General features: G+C 42.8%; 1 protein-coding gene across 5 annotated transcripts in view; it reads left to right on the top strand.

The window, feature by feature from the left end:
• LOC141080642 (uncharacterized) overlaps nt 1-23,457 on the top strand; it is an 869,999-nt gene that overhangs the window by 833,358 nt on the left and 13,184 nt on the right. The window contains exon 13 of one of the 5 annotated variants that reach the window (XM_073566015.1): nt 8,578-9,263. The exons of the other annotated variants lie outside the window; for them this stretch is intronic. Coding sequence (XP_073422116.1) covers nt 8,578-8,800 — 223 coding nt within the window. The 3' untranslated portion in view covers nt 8,801-9,263. Of the gene's footprint in view, nt 1-8,577; nt 9,264-23,457 lie in introns of those variants that run through there. 5 annotated transcript variants of the gene reach the window in all.

Raw genomic sequence — 23,457 nt, 5'->3', positions numbered from 1 at the left:
GCAATAGCGCACTGGCGCTCTCGCTGGTACTGGCAATAACTCAATCCCTCACACAAGTGCATTATCAAAGGGTAGGGGTTTCAAATGACTGATTCACCAGATCATGCATCCATCCTCATTCACACAGCAGCAAGTATGACTATACTAGTGCATGGCGGAACAGCCATGCGCGCCTTTTATAGCAGCCGGGACCTTCCGGGAGCTTCCAGACCTCCGAGATGGACCAATGAGATCTGGAGTGGGACCTGAGCACATGACTCCCGATCTCCAATGGGAGATCGTCTCATGAGCATGCTCAGAAGGCAGATCGAAGAACGAAAAAACGTAGCCTCTGGAGAGATTTGTTGCAAGGCAATCTCCTCTGCAATCTCTTCTGCAGTAGATAAAGCGCAGGAGACATAATGTAAGCTATACCAGTAACTCTAGGTTACTGAGAGGAATTAAGGTGACTGGATTTTATGTCTGAGTTTCCGTAACCAAAAGAACCTGACTGGGAAATGTTGATCCTATGAACCAGTCCAGGATTTGAAGGCTATTAACAGAAGCTGGGTTAGTTCAGCAGTGTGGAGTGTGTTGAGACTGGAGAAAGTCAGAGTTGCTGGTTAGTCTACTCTGCAAAAAGAGGTGTGCTGGAGCCAAACAGCAATGTGTTTGGTGAATACGTTTAATACAAGTATGAGCTGCTGCTGGGAATACTGAGGTTGGTGAGGCTGCTACATTTACCGTATATTGTTTCATTCTACCTGAAGAAAAGGACTGTTTATGTTATCCATTGATACTGAAGAAACGCTGTTTTGATTTTGGAGCTGTAAAGTTTGTAATGGACAATAAACTACATACGGTATTGATATAAAACCCTGTGTCACATGTATCCAAGAGACTACCTAAGAGCATAACCCCCTACAGTAGATTTACCTCAAATCTCATAGAATTACATATGCTTTAATTTTAGAGTCACCAAGGAGAGAAAGGTGGATATAACATTCCTTGTATTTACAGATGTCCAAAAACTGGAGCATTACAACATAGTTATGTGTCCCTGATTTGGGATTCTCCTCTTTCAGCCATTACATCTCCAAGTATTGTTGTCCCCCACTTTCTCTAGTGCCAAAAGGACTGCCGTGACCTGGCCCTAACCTCAAACCATAGCAACGTTTGTCATATTTTATATTCTGGGAAGCTGAGTGACGACCTATTTGGGAGCTGTAGTTGCAGTCCTCTTTATCCAGTTTTCCCACAAAATATATATGCATGAAATAGGTAGAAATTCAATGGAGGGTACAACCTGATAGATAATATGGTATTTTACTTTTTTCAGCTTTTGGGGTGCACTTCTCTTTAATAATAATCTTTATTTTTATATAGCGCTAACATATTCCACAGCGCTTTAGAGTTTGCACACATTACCATCACTGTCCCCGATGGGGCTCACAATCTAAATTCCCTATCAGTATGTCTTTAGAATGTGGGAGGAAACCCACGCAAACACGGGGAGAGCATACAAACTCCTTGCAGATGTTGTCCTTGGTGGGATTCGAACCCAGGACTGAGCCACCGTGCCGCCTCTTTGACGGTTATTGTGATAGTTCAGTCCGTCTTACATTTTATCCCGCAGAAGAATGGGTTAAATCTTTTCCTCCGTCAGAATCCATCCCACCTCCATCTGTGCTGACTGATAAATAATTATACTTCACAGTCTTTCCCATCTGGAGAATTAAGCCTGTTAACCCTATGCTTTTGGAGTATCCATAAATCATTATTTTCTCGGCTTTTGTCTCATTAGAAGGTCCTGCCCAATTTATATCAGCTAGGCTTGTGCTTAAAAAACTAACGTCCACTTAGAATAACAGAATATTCATAAAGTGAAAAATTCTTTCCTTGTGTTAGGCTTTTAACAATTAAGAACTCCCTGGGGATCTTCGTATGTCCAAAGTATGTGATAAATGCAGAGTCGATTGTGCCTAGATAGAGATCCTCAAATAAAGGAGCATAATTGTACAGCTCTGTCATAGAACAATCCACATGATTTCCACTTCTTTCTTGTGGATAATTAATATGCATTTTCTCATAGTTTATCCATAGATTTGTCCCGCTGTTTTGAATATCCGTTTACAGTAAAGACGGAACATTGTCTGGTCTGATCTTCCAGAACAAAGGAGGATTTCCCATTTGATGTGCAGATTGATAACTGATTTTATCTGCATTCTAATTTGATTTCTAGGTTTATGTTGTGTATTTGCCATGTTTGTACGATACATATTTTACCTAAAAGTAAGCGAATGGGGTTTCCTTAAAGGGGACCTGCTAGGTTGAAAATACAGCCAAGTAGCATGTTGCAGAGTGTCTGAACGTGCTGATATGATTTAGTAAAAAATATGAAAATTACTGTATAGATTGTTGTTTATTCCTTTTAATCACTGCTCATGGGTGCTCCTGCTCAGTGTTGATGGCTGTCTGTGTATGAACATACACAGGGATGGAAGGCCTGTCATATGATAAGAGGTTAGAAAAGTTGGGCTTGTTTAGCTTGGACAAAAAACATCTCAGAGGGGCTCTCATTTACATGTATAAATATATATGTGGTTAATACAAAGGACTGGCACATGACTTATTCCTTCCAAAGATCTTACAATGGACCAGGGGGCACTCATTACGGGTGGAAGAAAGGCAATTCCAGCAGCAAAATAGGAAAAGGTTCTTTACAGTTAGAACATTCCACAGTCTGACTGCCCTACCACAAGAGATAGTAATGACAGACACTATAACAGCTTTTTAAAAAGGGCTGGATGATTTCCCCAGTTGACATAATATTGTGGGTTATAGTTAAATTAGTGACGAAAATGTACAATTGGTGGAGAGTTGAACTTGATGAACCTAGGTCTTTTTTCAACCTACGTAACTATGTAGCTATGTAGCACTCCTACATGGAAGGTGGCACAATACTAAATAAGATTTTGTGCTATCCACGAAAATTCCCATATACTGTCTCTATAGTGGCCCATAAATGTCACTATTCCTTGCCACAGATATCCCACTGATACATGAAAGTATCAGTGGGATGATTGTGGGAAAGCAGAGGAGTTACACATCGCACTGAATCAGGTTGCTGATACCTATTCAGTACAGTTCGATGTGGGCTCCATTTGTGGCCCTACACACATCCAAACATAGTGAAGTTCTTCCCACACAAGGGTAAGGACGTCTGGTGGGACAGAGTGAATAACGCCTGTGATTCTCTGTTTTTGGTGATTAATGTCGTTGATCTGTTCAATGTACACAGGTTGCTTCACATAACCCCAAACTGGGAGCAGATTTCACATTTCTATTGTTTTTTGTTGCTTTCCAGTGACTGGTCAAAAGTGCACCAAGACTTTACGGACACACTGTATATCTCTCTGACATCTATCTATCTATCTATCTGTCTGTCATCTATTTTGTATCTATTCTGTCTATTCCATTCTGACGTCTCACGCTGTGAATTTAACGTACTCGGCTGATGAAATGTTTGAGTTTCCTATAAGATGGCTGCATAAAAATTGGACGACACATGCATGGTCCATGTGCCATGCAATTTTTTTCTCACACCCATTGACTTACATTGGTGAGTCTCGGCCATTTTAAGCAGCCATACGCAGCATGCTATGATTTTTTTTGTACTCACTCCAATTCCAGGAAAACTTTGCAGATGTACTCTGCCTAATTGACTAACATTGTTGAGTGCAATGCGATTTTTCTTACATTGCACTCGCTGATTTTGTCTGCCTATGTGAGCGGAACCTTAAAAAGGTATTCCAATTTGTATTTTTTTTTACAAAAATCTGTTCTACAATAGCAAAAACTAAACAATTCTCAACACTTCTTCCCCCTGGCAATGCAGGATGGGCACAACAGCATTTCTGCTGGTCTTTATCTACCTGTCACTGGTTACTTGCTGTATATTGGCATCACTACAACAGAATAGAGCAGCAACAATGTGTAAATATCAATGCATAAATTGACCTGCAGCACAGATTAAAAATGTTCAGAATGTTTTTTTTTTGCAGATTGGTCTTGGATTTTTCTGGACTTTTGTTCCTTGAGTTCAGGTGAAAAGTCAAAGTGCAACTGTTGTGAGTTTGCTGCAACAAAATTTGCAAGTAGTGGGAAAAAAAACACTTTCCTCAAAGATTAAAATAAAACCCCTATTGAACTAATGTTTCTGTGGCTCCCTGCCCTTGGTCACCCCCCTTCCAATTCCTGTACAACATGGCCTACTGAGATGACATCTCATTCCTTGTAAATATGAAGAAAATACAATGGCTCTTACAGTGACAAGTGATAAAGAGTGAATTTATTTCATATCAGCAAGTCTGTGCAGATGGGCCAACATTTCGGTCTATCAGACCTTGTTCACGGCCAATATGTTCACGGACAGACGTGTGCATGCTGAAGGCATGTCATCTTATCCCTTGTGACTGCTGCAGCCAATAACAGGTGGCCATGTTATGCAGAGAATGGGTATCACACAAGGGAGTCACAGAAGCCCCAGAAGGGGTGAATATAGTGTTTTTTTTTATTTTGCATGCTGTGCTATTTTCAGAAGGAAGGTAAGCAACAAACCAAGATACAGTGGCTTGCAAAAAGTTTCAGCCCCTAGGCTTTTTACATATTTTGTTACATTACAACCCATGTTTAACCCCTTAACCCCCGGAGATATTTCCGTTTTTGCGTTTTCATTTTTCACTCCCCTTCTTCCCAGAGCCATAACTTTTTTTATTTTTCCGTCAATATGGCCATGTGAGGGCTTATTTTTTGTGGGACGAGTTATACTTTTGAACGACACCATTGGTTTTACCATGTCAGGTACCAAAAAACGGGACAAAAAATTCCAAGTGTGGTAAAATGGCAAAAAAAATCCAATCCCACACTTGTTTTACTAGGTTACCTAAATGCTAAAGCTGACCTGCCATTTTGATTCTCCAGCTCATTACGAGTTCATAGACACCAAACATGTCTAGGTTCTTTATTATCTAAGTGGTGAAAAAAAATTCCAAGGTTTGTTTAAAAAAAAAAAAAAAAAATCGTGCCATTTTCCAAGACCCGTAGCATCTCCATTTTTCATGATCTCGAGTTGGGCAAGGGCTTATTTTTTGCTTGCCGAGCTGATGTTTTTAATGATACCATTTTGGTGTAGATACCATCTTTTGATCGCCTGTTATTGCATTTTAATGCTATGTCGCGACGCCCAAAAAAACGTAATTTTTGTGTTTTGATTTTTTTCTCGCTATTCTGTATAGCGATCAGGTTAATCCTTATTTGTTAATTGATCAGGCAATTCTGAACACAGTGAACCAAATATGTGTAAGTTTTTTGGCATGCTTCAATAGGCTCCATGGGAGACTAGTAGCTGCCACAACCCAATCGCCTCTTCTACATTCAGGCGATGATCAGATCACCTGTATGTAGCTGAATTACTCACTTACTATGATCTCCGACCACTGAGCGGTGTTCACAGCAAGCCAGCAGTGACAACCATAGAGGTCTCCAGAAGACCTCTGGTTGTCATGCCAACCTACCAGTGACCTGCGATCAGATGACGGGGGTCACTGGTGGGTGGATTTCCGGCACAATTGCCAGAAGCGCATGTTAAATGCCACTGTCAGTGTTTGACAGCAGCATCTAACTGGTTAATAGCCACGGCTGGATCACCATTCCACCTGCGGCTCTTCCGGGAACATGTCAGCTATTCAAAATAGCTGCCAGGTGCCGTGAAAGATGTGATCTCACCGCCGGAGCCCACGACAAAGGGAGAGAGTCTGACATCGGTGTACTATTACGCTGATGTCGGAAAGGGGTTAAATATTTTTGTAATATTATTTGTGTGTGATTAATCAGCACTAAATAGTCTAAATGGTGACGTGAGAAAAATATAAGCATAAATTAAATTTATGGTATTAAATAACTAAAAATTGTCATGTGCATATGTATTCACCTTTTTTGCTATTAATCCCCTAAAAATTTATGTTGCAAGGTGTTACCTTCATAAATCACATGTTTATTGAAAGGAAAACCACCTGTGTGCAATCTGAGTATCACATGGTCTGTGAGTATATACACACCTTTTCTGAAAGGCCACAGAGGCTACAACACCATTAAACAAGAGGCACCACTAACCAAACACCATGAAGACCAAGGAGATCTCCAAACAAATCAGGGACAAAGTTTTTTGAGAAGTACAAGTCACGGTTGGGTTATAAAAAATAAAAAAAATCCCAATCTGTGTTGATTCTTGGAGCACCATCAAATCCATTAGCATCCATCAGAACGAGCAAGGAGGCCATTAATCAGAGAGGCAGCATAGAGACCAAATGTAACCCTGAAGGTACTGCAGAGTTCCCAAACAGAGATTGGAGTATCTGTTCATATGACCACAATTAGCCATACACTCCATAGAGTTGGCCTTTATGGAAGAGTGGGCAGAAAAAAGCATTTACTTGTACACAAAAATAGTAAGTCTCGTTTTGAGTTTGCCAAAAGACATGTGGGAGACTCCCTAAATATATGGAGGAAGGTGCTGTGGTCAATTGACCGTGTTGGCCACCAGGTTGAACGCTATGCATGGTGCCACGCCAACACAGCTCATCACCCCAAGAACACCATCCACACAATGAAACATGGTGGGTGGATATTTTTCAGCAGCAGGGGAAGGAAAAATGATCCGAGTCGAGGGGAAGATAGATGGTGTGAAATACAGGAATATTCTTGAGCAAAATGTGTTTCAGGCTGTCAGAGATTTGAGTCTGGGACGGAGGTTCACCTTCCAACAAGATATTGACGCAAAGTATACTGCTAAAACAACACTTAATAATAATCTTTATTTTTATATAGCGCTAAACATATTCCGCAGCGCTTTACAGTTTGCACACATTATCTTCACTGTCCCCGATGGGGCTCCCAATCTAAATTCCCTATTAGTATGTCTTTAGAATGTGGGAGGAAACCCACGCAATCACGGGGCGAACATACAAACTCCTTGCAGATGTTGTCCTTGGTGGGATTCAAACCCAGGACCCCTGAGTCACCGTGCCGCCCTAAACACTTGGGTGGTTTAAACATAAATGTGTAAATGTTTTGGAGTGGCCTAGTCAAAGCCCAGACCTTAATGCAATTTAGAATCTATGGTCAGACCAGAAGAATTCTGTTCACCAGAGGAAACTATCTAACGTGAAGAAGCTGGAGCAGTTTTTCCTTGACGAATGGGTAAAAATCCCAGTGGCAAGATGTGGAAAGCTCACAGAGACTTATCCAAAGCGATTTGCAGCTGTAATTGCAACAAAAGGAGGCTCTACAAAGTACTGACTTTAGGGGGTGAATAGGTTATGTACACAGAAATATTTCATTATTTTGTCCTATTTGTTTGCTTAACAGTAAAAAGAAAACCAATGTTCAAACCCTCAAAAAAACAAGCGAAATTACAGGTTGTCAGGTAGCAGAACTCAAAAAATGCCAAGGTAGGGGAGGGGTTAATACTTGTGCAAGCCACTATATGGTGAGGAAATGGCGCTTTAGATTTTCTTTCAGATTTTTGTGGAATTGCTGCAGAATCTTAACATATCCTAAAACTGGTTGTATTGTCTCCTACTTTTGGTGGACATATTAAAATAATGTTACATGTCACATTATTAGCATTCCTATATATTCTAGTGAAAAAATCAAGCAAAATCTTTGTCATTAGTACCTTTAGCCTTATCCAGATATGACAGTACACAATCTGTTAGCTTCACTGTAGGTTAGGGGATATTTAAAAGATTATATTGTTATCTAAATTGTGTGGCCAAGTTGCTTTTTTGCCATTTTTTGGGCTGGTAGAATCCCAAAGTTTTTGCTGTGATTCTGGAGAATGAGCTAAAGATTGTTTTTTTGTGAGGAAGGAAACCAGAGTACCTGGAGGAAATCCATGCAAACACAGGGAGAACATACAAACTCATAGATGTTGTCCTTGGTGGGATTTGAATCCAGGACCCCAGCGCCACAAACAGTGCTAACCGCTGAGCCACTGTGCTGCCAAATTGGTGTAGGCAGAGTTATACAAAGCTCAGCATTCAGACAGCAAGGAGCCCAGTAAGTGACACATCACTGAAATCAGATTCTCTGCCCCTACACATTCTACTGTTCTCAGATGGGTAGCAAAGCTGATGACAGATTCACTTTAAGGTTCAGTCTTCACTGGCATAATGAGTTCTAAGTGGATGGCAGAACCTAAGGAGGAATTTAGCATTCCCTCTTTTGCACCACACCTGTCAATTATCTTAAAAATGGATGGTATTTAGCAGAATAGACATGCTCAACCACCTTGAGAAAAATATACTGCTATGTATCGCAGAAAACTGGCATAAATCGTAACCAAAATCTTGAAAAATGTTTTAATGTTTCACAGACAGCTCAAAAATGTGGCATATAGAATTTTCTATGAATGTGACGCACCTTACTCCTGCGCTCATCTGTTTGAGCAGCATGGTGAGCTTGGGGCCTTAAAAAACATCAGCGTGCGACTTTCATGCAATTAATTCTACTCCGTTCCATGTCATTTTTTTGTAGGTTCGTCATAAAGTTGTCTCTGCTCTGTCTCTGTCAGATGCCCTGCGGGCGGTTATCTATCACCAGGCAAGGTTTACAGAACTTTGAGAAGTCTCAGGAATTAAAGGCATTGATTGGATTTCCTGTATCTACAGTATTATTACAGCATTTACTACACTGCCTGGAAAACAAGGCGCTGCTTAAAAGTAGAAAAGGCCAATTAAATGGCTGTGACCTTGCGTAGTGTTCCGCTTTGACCTCTGTCTTATAGAAACTGGTCAGACATCAATGAGTTAAGCGCTCCGCTTTGATAGCAGCAGAGGCAAAGGAGAGCCATTCAGTTGAGCTGTGTGGTCCTGCTCAGTCTGTTTCCAGGCACATGTAGGGAATAAAAGCGATGAGCCAAGATGAAAGACTCGCTGGCACGCTCACAGAATGGAATTTTGTTTAATGGTTATCTTCGCGCCGTGATTGAAGAAAATCAGAAAAAGATTTTGCAATTTTCTCCCATTCTATCTCTGCTCTGGGGATCTGCGGAGATTTCGGGCCATCAGTAGAGTGGCGGTATAACTCACGGCATTATATCGCACTGATTAATTAAAAAGCGGCTGTGCAGTGTGGGAACCCGAGTGGATTTTCACTATGTAAAGTGAATTATTACTCTACGTATTCATTTCCGTCACTATAACAATCGACATGAAAAAGATGAGCGGACGCGGGACAGTTCACGGCGCAGTGTTTGCAGGTAGTGCCCCAACTATGGCGTCACTATTTTTTGGAACACTTACAGGTGTTTCTTTTAGTGGCCATTTTCCTTTTATTTCTTTTTGTTCGCTATATTTGTACTTTTTATTTTTTTTTGTTTATGGACTGGGAAACACAGTTGAACTTGTATGTGATTCCTTTACAATAGGAAAACGGTGATCTCTGACATTGATTGTTGTATTGTATGTTTATTTGGGGCATCCTGTGACACAAGCCACTGTGTGACAATTTGCACTTAGGGCTTGTTCACACTTTGCACAGTGGTGCCGCTTTGCTAGTTGTAAGGGGGATCCTGTTGTTGCAGCCATAATAGGTGTATAGAAATAGGGCGGCATATAATGCCCAGAGGCAGAAAAAAGGATGCTGAACAGAATGCATTTTTGTACAGAATGCCTTTTAAAGGAAAACTGTCTTCAGATTTTTGCTAACTAATCTGAGAGCAGCATAAAATTGGGGCAGAGACCCTGATTCCAATGATATGTCACTTACTGGACTGCTTTCTGTAGTTTTGATAAAATCAGGGTTCTATCAGCAGGAAATTATCATTAGGGGACTACTAATCCTGCTACCAGGTAGTCCTCCATATTATGTATAACCCCGCCCCATCCATTGTTTTGCAGTTTTCTGCCTATGCACAGTGGACACAGAAAGCAGTCACCCAATGGTGTGGGTGGGGTTATACAGAGCTAAACACTTTATCAAAACTGCAGCAAACAGCTCAATAAGTGATACATCACTGGAATCCGGGTCACTCTGCCCATACACCATGCTGCTCTCCGATGGAGTAGCAAAACCTGGTGGAAGATTTTTTTTTTTACATTTTTTAATGGATTAGTGTGTTGCAGATTTCAGTAGAATCATCAGCACTCAGACACTGTGGGATAGTGAACTGTTTTACTTGGGACATAGTAGGACATCAGCCATAATCTTTATTATCAACAACACTGAAGATGTAGGAAAAGAAAGGACACAAGAAATAAGAACTGAGAGGTCATACAGTGCAGACTAAACAAACTCTACAGCTCACACAGCGCCATCCGCTGTCCGCTCAGCACGGTCCCTCTAGGATTAGTCTGCAGCTGTTGCTGTAAGGCTAGTTTCACACTAGCGTTTTGGAGCGCAGCAACGGCCTGCGCATGGCCGCCGCTAAGCCCCGCCCCTTACCGCGCCTCCACCGGTAGCTCCGCCTACCGGCGCATGACGCTGCATGCGTCCTGCATCCCCTATCTTTATCACTGGGGGCGCAGGCCGTGCGCAGTATGCGTTTGGTGGCGCATGCGCCTTTTTGACGGTGCGCCGGCGCAACCAAACTGCAGCAGGTTGCGTTTGGCGCAGGTCGGCGCACCGTCAAAAGGACGCATGCGCCACCAAACGCATACTGCGCACGGCCTGCGCCCCCAGTGATAAAGATAGGAGGCGCAGGGCGCATGCAGCGTCATGCGCCGGTAGGCGGAGCTACCGGCGGAGGCGCGGCAAGGGGCGGGGCTTAGCTGCGGCCGTGCGCAGGCCGTCGCTGCGCTCCAAAACGCTAGTGTGAAGCTAGCCTTACTCCAACATAGAGGAGTTGACAGTGCTCTGCCGTACAATTGAAAAATGGTATACTGACCTAAAGTAGTCTGATCGATGCCAAAAGGATGTTATTTTGGCATCTATTGGATGAGTGTAGCCCTATAGATATGTTTGATTTAGATGCAAGGAAATGCAACTAAGAGGCAGCACAGAACGGAGTGAATACACCCTATTTTTAAAGGGGTTGTTCATCTGATAGGAAGTACTTTTAAAAGGGCTCAGCCTCATAAAATAAGAAACTAATCCATATTCACCATAGCCTATCCCCTCCGATCTGTACCAGTGCATCTTGACACACTGGAAGTGCCTCAGCCACTGATTGACTAAGTATGCATTTATAGCTATTGCTGAAGTGGCTGAATTAGAAAGGGGAGACCAGCAGGAATTTGGGTAAGAATCAATTCTTTTGTTGTTTTTACTCTAGTCTAACCCCTTAAAAAATATTTTATAATTAATGGACAAGTCCTTTAAAGGATATGGACAAATACCTACAAAATGAAGCCTTTCTGCACATTAGCTATCACTGACAATACATATACTGTAAGGGTACCGTTACACTTAGCGATGCACCAGCGTTCCCGACAACGATATGGATCGCTGGTTAGTGGTCGCTAGTTAGCTGCCACACAGGAAGATCTCACCAGCGACATAGCAGCGGTCGGGGGTCGCTACTTACCTGTCAGACGAGGCGATCCTGACGTCTTCTCGCCCGCGTCCACACGTCGCTCGTCGGCGCCACAGGAAGCCCAGCAGGAATCGTCGACGAGAAATGGCCCAGGCCGTTCTCGCGCGATCAGCGATCATTGCGGGGGAGCCGGTCGGAGGTAAGTGACACATGTAGCGACATCGCTAGCAATATCGCTGCTACGTCACAAAACCAGTGACGTTATAGCGATATTGCTACGTCTAACGGGCTAATTGGTTGTTTCTTCAACCAATATCTACCTCAACCTTTGATGAAGAAACATGTTTGTATCTTGTGAAAATAAGTGATTGATAGACACCTATAGCAGCGCTTATCTCCCAATAGGACACATAATTGGGCCCCGGCCTAACATATCTAATCCTAGCTTGCCCCAATGGAACCAGTTTTGCTGCACCCATACACATTAATATAATTTGTGTAGCCAGCCAAAAACCACATTCGGAGATGCCAGGGTCTAGTACAGATCTAGTACACAGATACAGAACCAGGTGCAACTTTTTGGATGTTGGGATTGAGCTGTACAGATAGTCAGCTCCACGAAGCCTTGGCTGTAATGTACGACCGTGATATTCTTTGATTCCTTCCAGCCTCATTGAAAGCACCAACACTGAGTATATCGCATCTTATTACCGACTGTCAACCGTTCGACTTCATTGTCGTGCCGTACAGAACAGAAAAGCTTTGCATGCAATGACCTTGAATCCAGCCCGGTACCCACAATGAAATAGTGTTACTTATTCCCACTCTTTATATAACACAGGTCAACGAAAAAAAATTTTTTTTCTGGTGTCCAAAATATTTTAATGAATTTGGGGTATTTTTGGGGTGCTGATTCTGAATATGTCATCAGTTTTGCCAGATTGGCTCAAGTTTTTGAGATTTTTGGTATCTTATTTATAGCACTTGTTGGTAAATGCGACGCATCATCTCATTAATTTCTTTGGATTAGTACTTGAACTGAGCAGTTCTCAATATAGTTTTGTGTTAATTAGTGTTCTAAAAGTTTGTTCATAGCTTGATTTTTGCACTAACTTTATGTTGTTGTCTGTTTTCCAGTGAAAAGCATGAACTCATCATGAAGAAGTTGTCTTAACGATCCAGACTCATTCTGTTACATTTGTGGTGAATATACACTGCCAAAACATAGAAGAAACATAACAGACTTCGTAAAAAAAGTGTATTTTGCCTATTTTGGGGTTATGCTTGGGGACCAAGACAAGTTTTGGGCACCACACATAGTGTGCAAAGCATGTATCGAATTATTACGAAAATGGAGCAAAGGACAAAGAAAAAGCTTCAAATTTGGTGTTCCAATGGTGTGGAGAGAGCCAAAAAATCATCATGATGACTGTTATTTCTGTGCAGTGCAAGTGCAAGGATTCAATAAGCATAAGAAACGAAAATGGGAGTAACATGGAATCTGCAAGAAGGCCTGTCCCTCATTGTGAAGATGTGCCTGTACCTGTGTTTACCATAAATAACAGTCATCATGATGATTTTTTGGCTCTCTCCACACCATTGGAACACCAAATTTGAAGCTTTTTCTTTGTCCTTTGCTCCATTTTCGTAATAATTCGATACATGCTTTGCACACTATGTGTGGTGCCCAAAACTTGTCTTGGTCCCCAAGCATAACCCCAAAATAGGCAAAATACACTTTTTTTACGAAGTCTGTTATGTTTCTTCTATGTTTTGGCAGTGTGTATTCACCACAAATGTAACAGAATGAGTCTGGATCGTTAAGACAACTTCTTCTTGATGAGTTCATGCTTTTCACTGGAAAACAGACAACAACATAAAGTTAGTGCAAAAATCAAGCTATGAACAAACTTTTAGAACACTAATTAACACAAAACTATATTGAGAACTGCTCAGTTCAAGTACTAATCCAAAGAAATTAATGAGATGATGCGTCGCATTTACCAACAAGTGCTATAAATAAGATACCAAAAATCTCAAAAACTTGAGCCAATCTGGCAAAACTGATGACATATTCAGAATCAGCACCCCAAAAATACCCTAAATTCGATGAAATATCTTTGGCACCAAAAATGCTGTTGACCAGTGTAATAGGAAAACATTCCGATCCATTCAGTGCTAGAAAAGGCTTTGGGGGAATCTCCATAGAGAGCATCTCCTTCTCGCCGGCTACGGAGGGAAGCTCATGCGAAGAAGAGCGCTTGAAATAATTACAGAGCGATTCAAGGAGCCGGCACCCCAATTTAATTTTGAGTCCGCGGATAAAGACCAGCTTGGGGAAGGCTGGACGGTGGCTTCGCTGGGAAGGTGAATGTTGTCAGAAGATGAGTGCTATCCTATGACAGACGCTGATAGCCGTGACTCAGAGTGTAAAGAAATAACATATGACAACACATACACTACAGCAGATATTTGTGTGCTTCAGACTGGCAAGTGGTAATTCAAGCAGCAGGCTATCAGCATGTGGCAGAATCTTGTAGCTTGAAGTGCTAAGTGCAAAGCATCACAGCCTCCTCGGCGGCTGGGGCCCATGTGTCTTGGAGCACATCCAAGTCATTTCCATGCTCCTTTTAAAGCAACAGCGGCCTCTAAACGCCATGTGCGGCTCGAGAGCGCGGAGCCTCCATGTGTGAAATAGAAATCCGGAATGTCTCAGATTGCACACTCGGAGCCCAAGTGAATAGCAAATCATCTTGTGGAATATTTCAAGATTGCAAAAGCTGTTTAAATATAATAATGGACTTTATGTTCCACCCTGAGTGTTATAGGACCTGGAGAAGTAAGTGTCTACGGCAGAAGGTCAACCATGGATTGACAATGAAAAATAAAACACAAGTTTTTTTTTCCTTTTAGGTCTTCGCATAAGAAAGGTTGGGTGTGATCAGTGAGGATGCAGTGTACATTATGTGCAATGGAAGGGTCTTCCTAAAAATGGCCTGAGGATTTTATCATTACCTGATAAAGTCATTCGAGAGATTTGGACGAATTATTATGCTAATCACACTCTGATCAGAGTTTGATCAGAGTGTAATCCGATTTTCTTAAATGAGAAGATGGAACAAAAAATGCCTCCATCTTCTCCGTTCAGTCATTCTGTGAAAATTAGACTGCATTCAGATGTCATCCGAGTGCAGTCTGATGTTTTCCATGCACTCACTGACTTGCATGTCCAAGTGCAAAATGGTAATTGGATTCCACTTGAGCAGACTGCAGTTATTTTCCTTGGACTGGCTTGGTCTGAGGAAAAAAAATCGGACGTGCACAGCCCCGTAGAATTACATTGGTCTGAGTGCATTCCAATGTTTGTCAGATCTCACTGGTACCGAAAATACGGTCGTCTACACAAGCCCTAAAAGGAGTCTGTCATGTCCCCAAACTATTAATTTGCAGTTACAGGCTTAATCTGCAGGTTTACAGGATTACAATGAAAGCACTGATGATGGAAAATAAGAACTTTTTTCCTCCCGGGAGCCATCAGCTTTCAGTCAATACTGCAGAGTGAGCTGTCAATCAGTGTTACAGGGCGTGCTCAGAGCTGCCGCTCACTGTTCACAGTGGTGAATGAAGCTGCTTTTCGCACGCCTTTATGACTGTAAGATGAAGGCTCCCAGGAGGAATAAAGCTAATTTTGTCCTGCTAGCTGCGCTTTAAGTAAGGTGGCCATATAGCATTGTAAGGGCTCATACTTGCATGCAGCTGAACGCTCCGATCCGAGTGCCGGCGGCAGTGCCGGGTATTGATGTGCGAGAATCCGAGAGTCCGAGTTTCTCGCATGTGAGTATGAGCCCTGATACTTTGAACCTGATGACAGATCATTCATGCGAATAATCATATGAATGGCTAAAAAGCTACAGCTAATGGAGATGCTGCAAATGAATTTGCACGGCCCAGTCAAGCGGTCAATGATCGGTTAGATCCCTGCAAACTGTCCCTCACTTGCCCACATTGCCGACTGCTCTTCTGATTAGCCGGCCTGGCGTGACGTCATCCTTGTGACATGAGCCATGTGAGGTCATTCCAGGCCAACTGATCAAAAGAAGACTTGCAGATGATGGCAGGGCTCCTGTGTGATAGTCACAGATTGCTGAACCTGCTGTTGTACTAGGTCCTTCAACTCTAATTGCACCATCTCTAGTGGCTAACCCTTTTCTTAAAGGGAATGTCCTATTTAAAATAAAAATCAAATTAAGAAAGCTCCCAAGACTGCACTTCTCCCTGATTCTGATACTTCCATCCCCGGCTCCGATGCGACACAGGCAGAATATGAGCAGTGATGTGTAAGTGGGGTACTCGGTACCGGGCCGGTGTCGGCGGGATGTGTCACAGCAGTGGTGACCCGGTCCTTGGCCCTGGGCGCCCAATTAATAGGGGAAGTTTGAATGGTGGAATGTAGTTGATTAAAGGAATAGTTCGTGATGCCACCTGTGGTGTTCGGCAAGTGAGATGTTAAGCCGACGCTGCATGCAGATCCTCTGGGACTGGTGGTGTGGTGCAGCCAAGATGGTGTAGCTCCCCACAGGTGGAGCTGTAGTCCCAGGGCAGTGTAGGTGTAGGGTTAGAGGAGAGGCACAGGCGGTGTAGGAGCTGGTACCCCGATGTAGTGGTACAGGGTGTGTTAGTGCAGGAATAATTGGAGGACACCAGGGCATGTAGTTCCAAAGCTTTTCTCACATTCTGTAGTACACATAGGTGCCTGCCTCCATACTGTGTCCTCCGGGTCAGGGACTCAGTGAACCTCCAGGTCAGATGGAATGCTTCCTTCCAACACTCCGCCAACATTTGCCTTTCTGAACGTCTCCTCTTATAGCGCCTGTGGTGTGAAGTACTCCTAGTACTGAGTTACACTGGAGTTCCTCCTGTCAGATGTTCCCTAGAACCATACTTGTACGGCAGACAGCTGAAGCCTGCTTCGGGGACTCCTCTCTCCTGAGTCCCGGCTCACTATCCAAGTTGCTGTTGTGCCCCCAAGTCTTAGATGGGAGTAGTGCATTTACAGCTCACTACTCCACCGGTGTCTGCTGAAGGACCATTAGTATCATACAACCTTGGGGACCGGGCCCCGGCCTTGCGCTTAGAACTTCTAGGCAGGGTTCTCTCCTAACCCACGTCCTCTGTTCCCTTTTACTCCTTCGTTCCGTACTCGCCTTTCCTTCTTATGGAAGATCAGGTTTTAGTTCAATGTCTTTCTCTTTCTTTCCTTTCCCGTGCCAGCAGACCCAGGTCACTGTGGTCTGCTGCAGCACTTCCTTCCTCCATCCCTCTTCCAGGGATCTTCTCTCCTCACTCTCTCCCACTGACTGACTGACCTGAAATCCTAAACCATCCAGCTCTATTATGTATTCTAACTCCACCCGCCTCCCAGCATGTTTCGTGTTCCAAGCAGGGAGCCACCAAAGGTGGTCTGCTACACTCCAAGCAGGGAGCTGCAATGTGGCTTTGCTGAACTACTGTGTTGTGTGGAATGCAGGTGTTGGAGCATGGTCAGGAGCCTCCAACCTTTCCTGGATGGTGGGGTACCACACCTCAGGAGGAGGTGCAGTACCTCTGTGGCAACTGAATCCTCAGGGGCGCCACATTAGCGTCTGCGTCAGCTGTGACTGAGAGATGAGCCAGTCATCTAGACCCCTTCTTATATTGCTATCTCCTGTGTATCTCCTGTTACGCTGTGTGCTCACATTGCGCTTTTTAAGCGTTTCCTCAGCGCTTTTAGACAAGTGTTTCTGCCGCGGAAACGCTTAAGAAAAGCATCCAATGTAATCATAATGGAATACACACATGTTGTGCTAATGGTGCATTTTTTTCCGCTGCAGAAACGCTAAGCAGAAAAAAACGCAGCATGTGCATACATTCAATTGTATTGCAAAAACGCATACGAAAACGCATGCGAAAACTCTTAACAAAAGCTTCATAAAACACATGCGTTTTCCCGGGAAGAGGGTGTGCGTTTCCGCTCAGGAATATTCTGCATGAAAAACGCTACGTGGGCACAAAGCCTAAAGCACGTAGTGATAATGCTCGGACCTTGGATTGGCAACAATATCTGGAGATTGTGGAAGCTTTCTTTAAGGATTGACAAACTGTTCTTTTTTTTTTCTTTACACCATGCTGGGTCATGTAGTCACCCACATGATCCCCTGCCACTCCTCCATAGCACTGCCCAGGTTCCCGGTCAGTCTCCTCTCTTCCTCTTTCAGTGGGGTTGGAACATGGCCCTTGCAACTGTAGCAATAACCAGCTGCGGATAGACAGGATACCAACGGGTCCGCAGGATGGAGGAGTGGTAGTGGCTCAGTAGATGAGTGTTTGGTGTCTATTTTTAAACAAAGTTGGACCAGTTTGTGAAATAAAAAAATGTAATGAACAATACCTTTAAATCCAGGATGATCTGTATCTACAGATCCTGTACAAGTTATAAAATAATATATGGCTAAAGGAGTATTTCCATCTCCTTGATGCTATCCCAATATGTAGCAGGTATAATAATAATATGAGCAAATACCTCCAATTAGAAATGTAGTATTGTTATTCTGATTAGCTGTGCCGGGTTCCCCATGTAGGACATTGCAGTAGCTTAGGTATCCCTGGTTACAACCACTCATATAGTGACCGTTATTTAGCTGTTAGTGGTCGTAACCATGGATACCTAAGCTATTACAATGCCCTGCACATGCGGTAAGCAACATAGCGAATCTTTAAAGGGAATCTGTCACCCCTTTTTTGAGATATCATATGATGATATCATTCAATTGTGTGTCACATAAGGATTCTCTTACTACTTTTGCTTCCCCCTGACCCTGCACCTTTCATGCATAAATACCTTTTTTATATCGGTTCAGATGTATGTAAACTGCCACTGTCCAGTCCAATGGGCGGGGCTTATTCAACTGCTCCCCCCTTCCCTGTCTTGCTCTACACAAGAAGAAATGCGTAGAGCAAGACAGTGAGGGGGGGAGCAGTTGAATAAGCCCCGCCCAGCGGACCGGACCGTGGCAGTTTACATACATCTGAACCGATATAAAAAAGGTATTTATGCATGAAAGGTGCGGGGTCAGGGGGAAGCAAAAGTAGTAAGAGAATCCTTATGTGACACACAATTGAATGATATCATTATATAATATCTCAAAAAAGGGGTGACAGATTCCCTTTAAAATTATACTACATTTCTTATTGGAGTTATTTGCTACTATAGTTGTGGCCAAAAGTATTGACACCCCTGCAATTCTGTCAGATAATACTCAGTTTCTTTCTGAAAATGATTGCAAACACAAATTCTTTGGTATTATTATCTTCATTTAATTTGTCTTAAATGAAAAAACGCAAAAGAGAATGAAGCAAAAAGCAAAACATTGATCATTTCACACAAAACTCCAAAAATGGGCCAGACAAAAGTATTGGCACCCTCAGCCTAATACTTGGTTGCACAACCTTTAGCCAAAATAACTGCGACCAACCGCTTCCGGTAACCATCAATGAGATTCTTACAATGCTCTGCTGGAATTTTAGACCATTCTTCTTTGGCAAACTGCTCCAGGTCCCTGATATTAGAAGGGTGCCTTCTCCAAACTGCCATTTTTATATCTCTCCACAGGTGTTCTATGGGATTTAGGTCTGGACTCATTGCTAGCCACCTTAGAAGTCTCCAGTGCTTTCTCTCAAACCATTTTCTAGTGCTTTTTGAAGTGTGTTTTGGGTCATTGTCCTGCTGGAAGACCCATGACCTTTGAGGGAGACCCATCTTTCTCACACTGGGCCCTACATTATGCTGCAAAATTTGTTGGTAGTCTTCAGACTTCATAATGCCTTGCACATGGTCAAGCAGTCCAGTCCAGTGCCAGAGGCAGCAAAGCAACCCCAAAACATCAGGGAACCTCCGCCATGTTTGACTGTAGGGACCGTGTTCTTTTCTTTGAATGCCTCTTTTTTTCTCCTGTAAACTCTATATTGATGCCTTTGCCCAAAAAGCTCTACTTTTGTCTCATCTGACCAGAGAACATTCTTCCAAAACGTTTTAGCCTGGCTTTTTTATGTCTCGGGGTAAGAAGTGGGGTCTTCCTGTGTCTCCTACCATACAGTCCCTTTTCATTCAGACGCCGACGGATAGTACGGGTTGACACTGTTGTACCCTCGGACGGCAGGGCAGCTTGAACTTGTTTGGATGTTAGTCGAGGTTCTTTATCCAACATCCGCACAATCTTGCGTTGAAATCTCTTGTCAATTTTTCTTTTCCGTCCACATCTCGGGAGGTTAGCCACAGTGCCATGGGGTTTAAACTTCTTGATGACACTGCGCACGGTAGACACAGGAACATTCAGGTCTTTGGAGATGGACTTGTAGCCTTGAGATTGCTCATGCTTCTTCACAATTTGGTTTGTCAAGTCCTCAGACAGTTCTTTGGTCTTCTTTCATTTCTCCATGCTCAATGTGGTACACACAAGGACACAGGATAGAGGTTGAGTCAACTTTAATCCATGTCAACTGGCTGCAAGTGTGATTTAGGTATTGCCAACACCTGTTAGGTGCCACAGGTAAGTTACAGGTGCTGTTAATTACATAAATTAGAGAAGCATCACATGATTTTTTGAACAGTGCCAATACTTTTGTCCACCATCTTTTTTATGTTTGGTGTGGAATTATATCCAATTTGGTTTTAGGACAATTCTTTTTGTGTTTTTAATTTAAGAGAAATTAAATGAAGATAATAATACCAAAGAATTTGTGTTTGCAATCATTTTCAGGAAGAAACTGAGTATTATCTGACAGAATTGCAGGGGTGTCAATACTTTTGGCCACAACTGTACTATTATTATTACAGCTGCTACATATTGTCATATGATCTTGGAGAGGGGAATACCCCTTTAATTAGAGCTGAGGCAATGTTCTTGTCATTGCATACACTTTATCTTCTTTATTTCACTGTAGTTTTGGAAGCATTTAGTGGCAATTAAAGGTGGTCACATTTTATGCTGCTTTTCTCTATCAGCAAATTTATGACACCTTTCTCCGATCATTTCTTAAATACACTGCTCTCAGCACAGATACATTGTGGGAATATTTTAAAACCTTTTTATGCTCACGGAACAGTTAGGGAGCAGCTATGCTGAAATAGAAAGCTGCTAATTAGTTTATAATTATGATAATTTCAGCTGCTCATGAGAGTCAGTAGGTACTACATTGACGTGAGCTGTGCAGTGTTACCCTTTACCTTAGGTTTGCTATGAGATTTTAGTGTTCATAAACATATACAGTTGTCCTCAAAGATTTACATACCCCTGCAGAATTTTTGATTTCTTGGCCTTTTTTTAGAGAATATGAATGATAACCCCAAAACTTTTTCTCCACTCATGGTTAGTGGCTGGGTGAAGCCATTTATTGTCAAACTGCTGTGTTTTCTCTTTTTAAATCATGACAACTCAAAACATCCAAATGACCCTGATCAAAAGATCACATACCGCATTTTGTAATACCGTGTATTGCCCCCTCTAACATCAATGACAGCTTGAAGTCTTTTGTGGTAGTTTTGTGGATGAGGTTCTTTATTTTCTCAGATGTTTCCTGTAAATTCCTGGGCTGTCTAGCATGAACTATGCACTTGAGATCTCCCCAGAGTGGCCCAATGATATTGAGGTCAGGAGACTGAGATGGCCACTTCAGAACTTTCAGTTTGTTCTGCTGTAGCCAATGACAGGTTGACTTATCCTTGTGTTTTCGGTCGTTGTCATGTTGGAACATCCAAGTATGTCCCATGCGCAGCTTCCGGGCTGATTATTGCAAATTTGCCTCCAGTATTTGCTGATAACGTGCTACATTCATCTTTCCTTCAACTTTGACTAAGTTTCCTGTGGCTTTGTAGCTCACACATTCCCAAAACATCAGCGATCCACCTCCGTGCTTTACAGTAGGAGATGGCGTTCCTTTCATCATAGGCCTTGTTGACCTCTCTCCAAATGTAACGTTTATGGTTGTGGCCAAAAAGTTCAAGTTTTGAGGCTTGTCTCTGTGCTGTTTTGTGTATTGTAGGCGAGATACTTTGTGGCATTTGCGCAGTAATGGCTTACTTCTGGCGACTCGACCATGCAGCCCATTTTTCTTCAAGTGCTTCCTTATTGTGCATCTTGAAACAGCCACACTGCTAGTTTTCAGAGAGTCCAGTATTTCCGCTGATGTTATTTGTGGGTTTTTCTTTGCATCACAAACAATTTTCCTGGCAGTTGTAGAGAAAATTTTTGTTGGTCTACCTGACCGTGGTTTTGTGTTTATAGAGCCCCGATTTTCCATTTGTTAATTACATTTTGAACGCTGCTGACTGGCATTATCAATTCTTTGGATATCTTTTTATATCCCTTTCCTGTTTTATACAGTTCAACTACCTTTTCCCATAGATCCAATGACAATTCTTTTGCTTTCCCCATGACTCACAATCCAGAAAAGTCTGTCTGGATCCCAGAAACTCACTCATTTTTTATGCATACACACTGATTACAAGTGAACAGATTGTCATTATGATTTAAAAAGAGAAAATACAGTAGTTTGACAATAAATGGCTTCACTCAACCAGTAACCATGAATGGAGAAAACATTTTGGTGTTCTCATTCATATTCTCAGAAAAAAGGCCAAGAAAGCAAAAATTCTGCCCGGGTATGTAAACTTTTGAGCACAACTGTGGCCACTTTATTAGGTACACCATGCTAGTAAGGGGTTGGACCCCCTTTTGCCTTCAGAACTGCCTCAATTCTTCGTGGCAGAGATTCAACAAGGTGCTGGAAGCATTCCTCAGAGATTTTGGACCATATTGACATGATGGCATCACACAGTTGGCGCAGATTTGTCGGCTGCACATCCCTGATGCGAATCTCCCGTTCCACCACATCCCAAAGATGCTCTATTGGATTGAGATCTGGTGACTGAGGAGGCCATTTGAGTACAGTAAACTCATTGTCATGTTCAAGAAACCAATCTGAGATGATTCGAGCTTTATGACATGGCGCATTATCCTGCTGAAAGTAGCCATCAGATGTTGGGTACATTGTGGTCATAAAGGGATGGACATGGTCAGCAACAATACTCAGGTAGGCTGTGGCGTTGCAACGATGCTCAATTGGTACCAAGGGGCCCAAAGAGTGCCCAGAAAAAATTCCCCACACCATGACACCACCACCACCAGCCTGAACCGTTGATACAAGGCAGGATGGATCCATGCTTTCATGTTGTTTACGCCAAATTCTGACCCTACCATCCGAATGTCGCAGCAGAAATCGAGACTCATCAGACCAGGCAACGTTTTTCCAATCTTCTACTGTCCAATTTCGATGAGCTTGTGCAAATTGTAGCCTCAGTTTCCTGTTCTTAGCTGAGAGGAGTGGTACCCAGTGTGGTCTTCTGCTGCTGTAGCCCATCTGCCTCAAAGTTCGACGCACTGTGCGTTCAGAGATGCTGTTCTGCCTACCTTGGTTGTAACGGGTGGCAATTTGAGTCACTGTTGCCTTTCTATCAGCTCGAACCAGTCTGCCCATTCTCCTCTGACCTCTGGCATCAACATGGCATTTCCGGCCACAGAACTGCCGCTCACTGGATTTTTTTTCTTTTTCGGACCATTCTCTGTAAACCCTAGAGATGGTTGTGCGTGAAAATCCCAGTAGATCAGCAGTTTCTGAAATTCTCAGACCAGCCCTTCTGGCACCAACAATCATGCCATGTTCAAAGGCACTCAAATCACCTTTCTTCCCCATACTGATGCTCGGTTTGAACTGCAGGAGATTGTCTTGACCATGTCTACATGCCTAAATGCACTGAGTTGCCGCCATGTGATTGGCTGATTAGAAATTAAGTCTTAACACACAGTTGGACAGGTGTACCTAATAAAGTGGCCAGTGAGTGTATATAT

The sequence above is a fragment of the Dendrobates tinctorius genome, unplaced genomic scaffold, assembly GCF_039654945.1.
Source record: "Dendrobates tinctorius isolate UK_male_01 unplaced genomic scaffold, ASM3965494v1 ptg000016l, whole genome shotgun sequence".
Taxonomy (NCBI): domain Eukaryota; kingdom Metazoa; phylum Chordata; class Amphibia; order Anura; family Dendrobatidae; genus Dendrobates; species Dendrobates tinctorius.
Note: the sequence above shows the minus strand (reverse complement) of the source record. Positions and strands in the feature narration are given on the sequence as shown.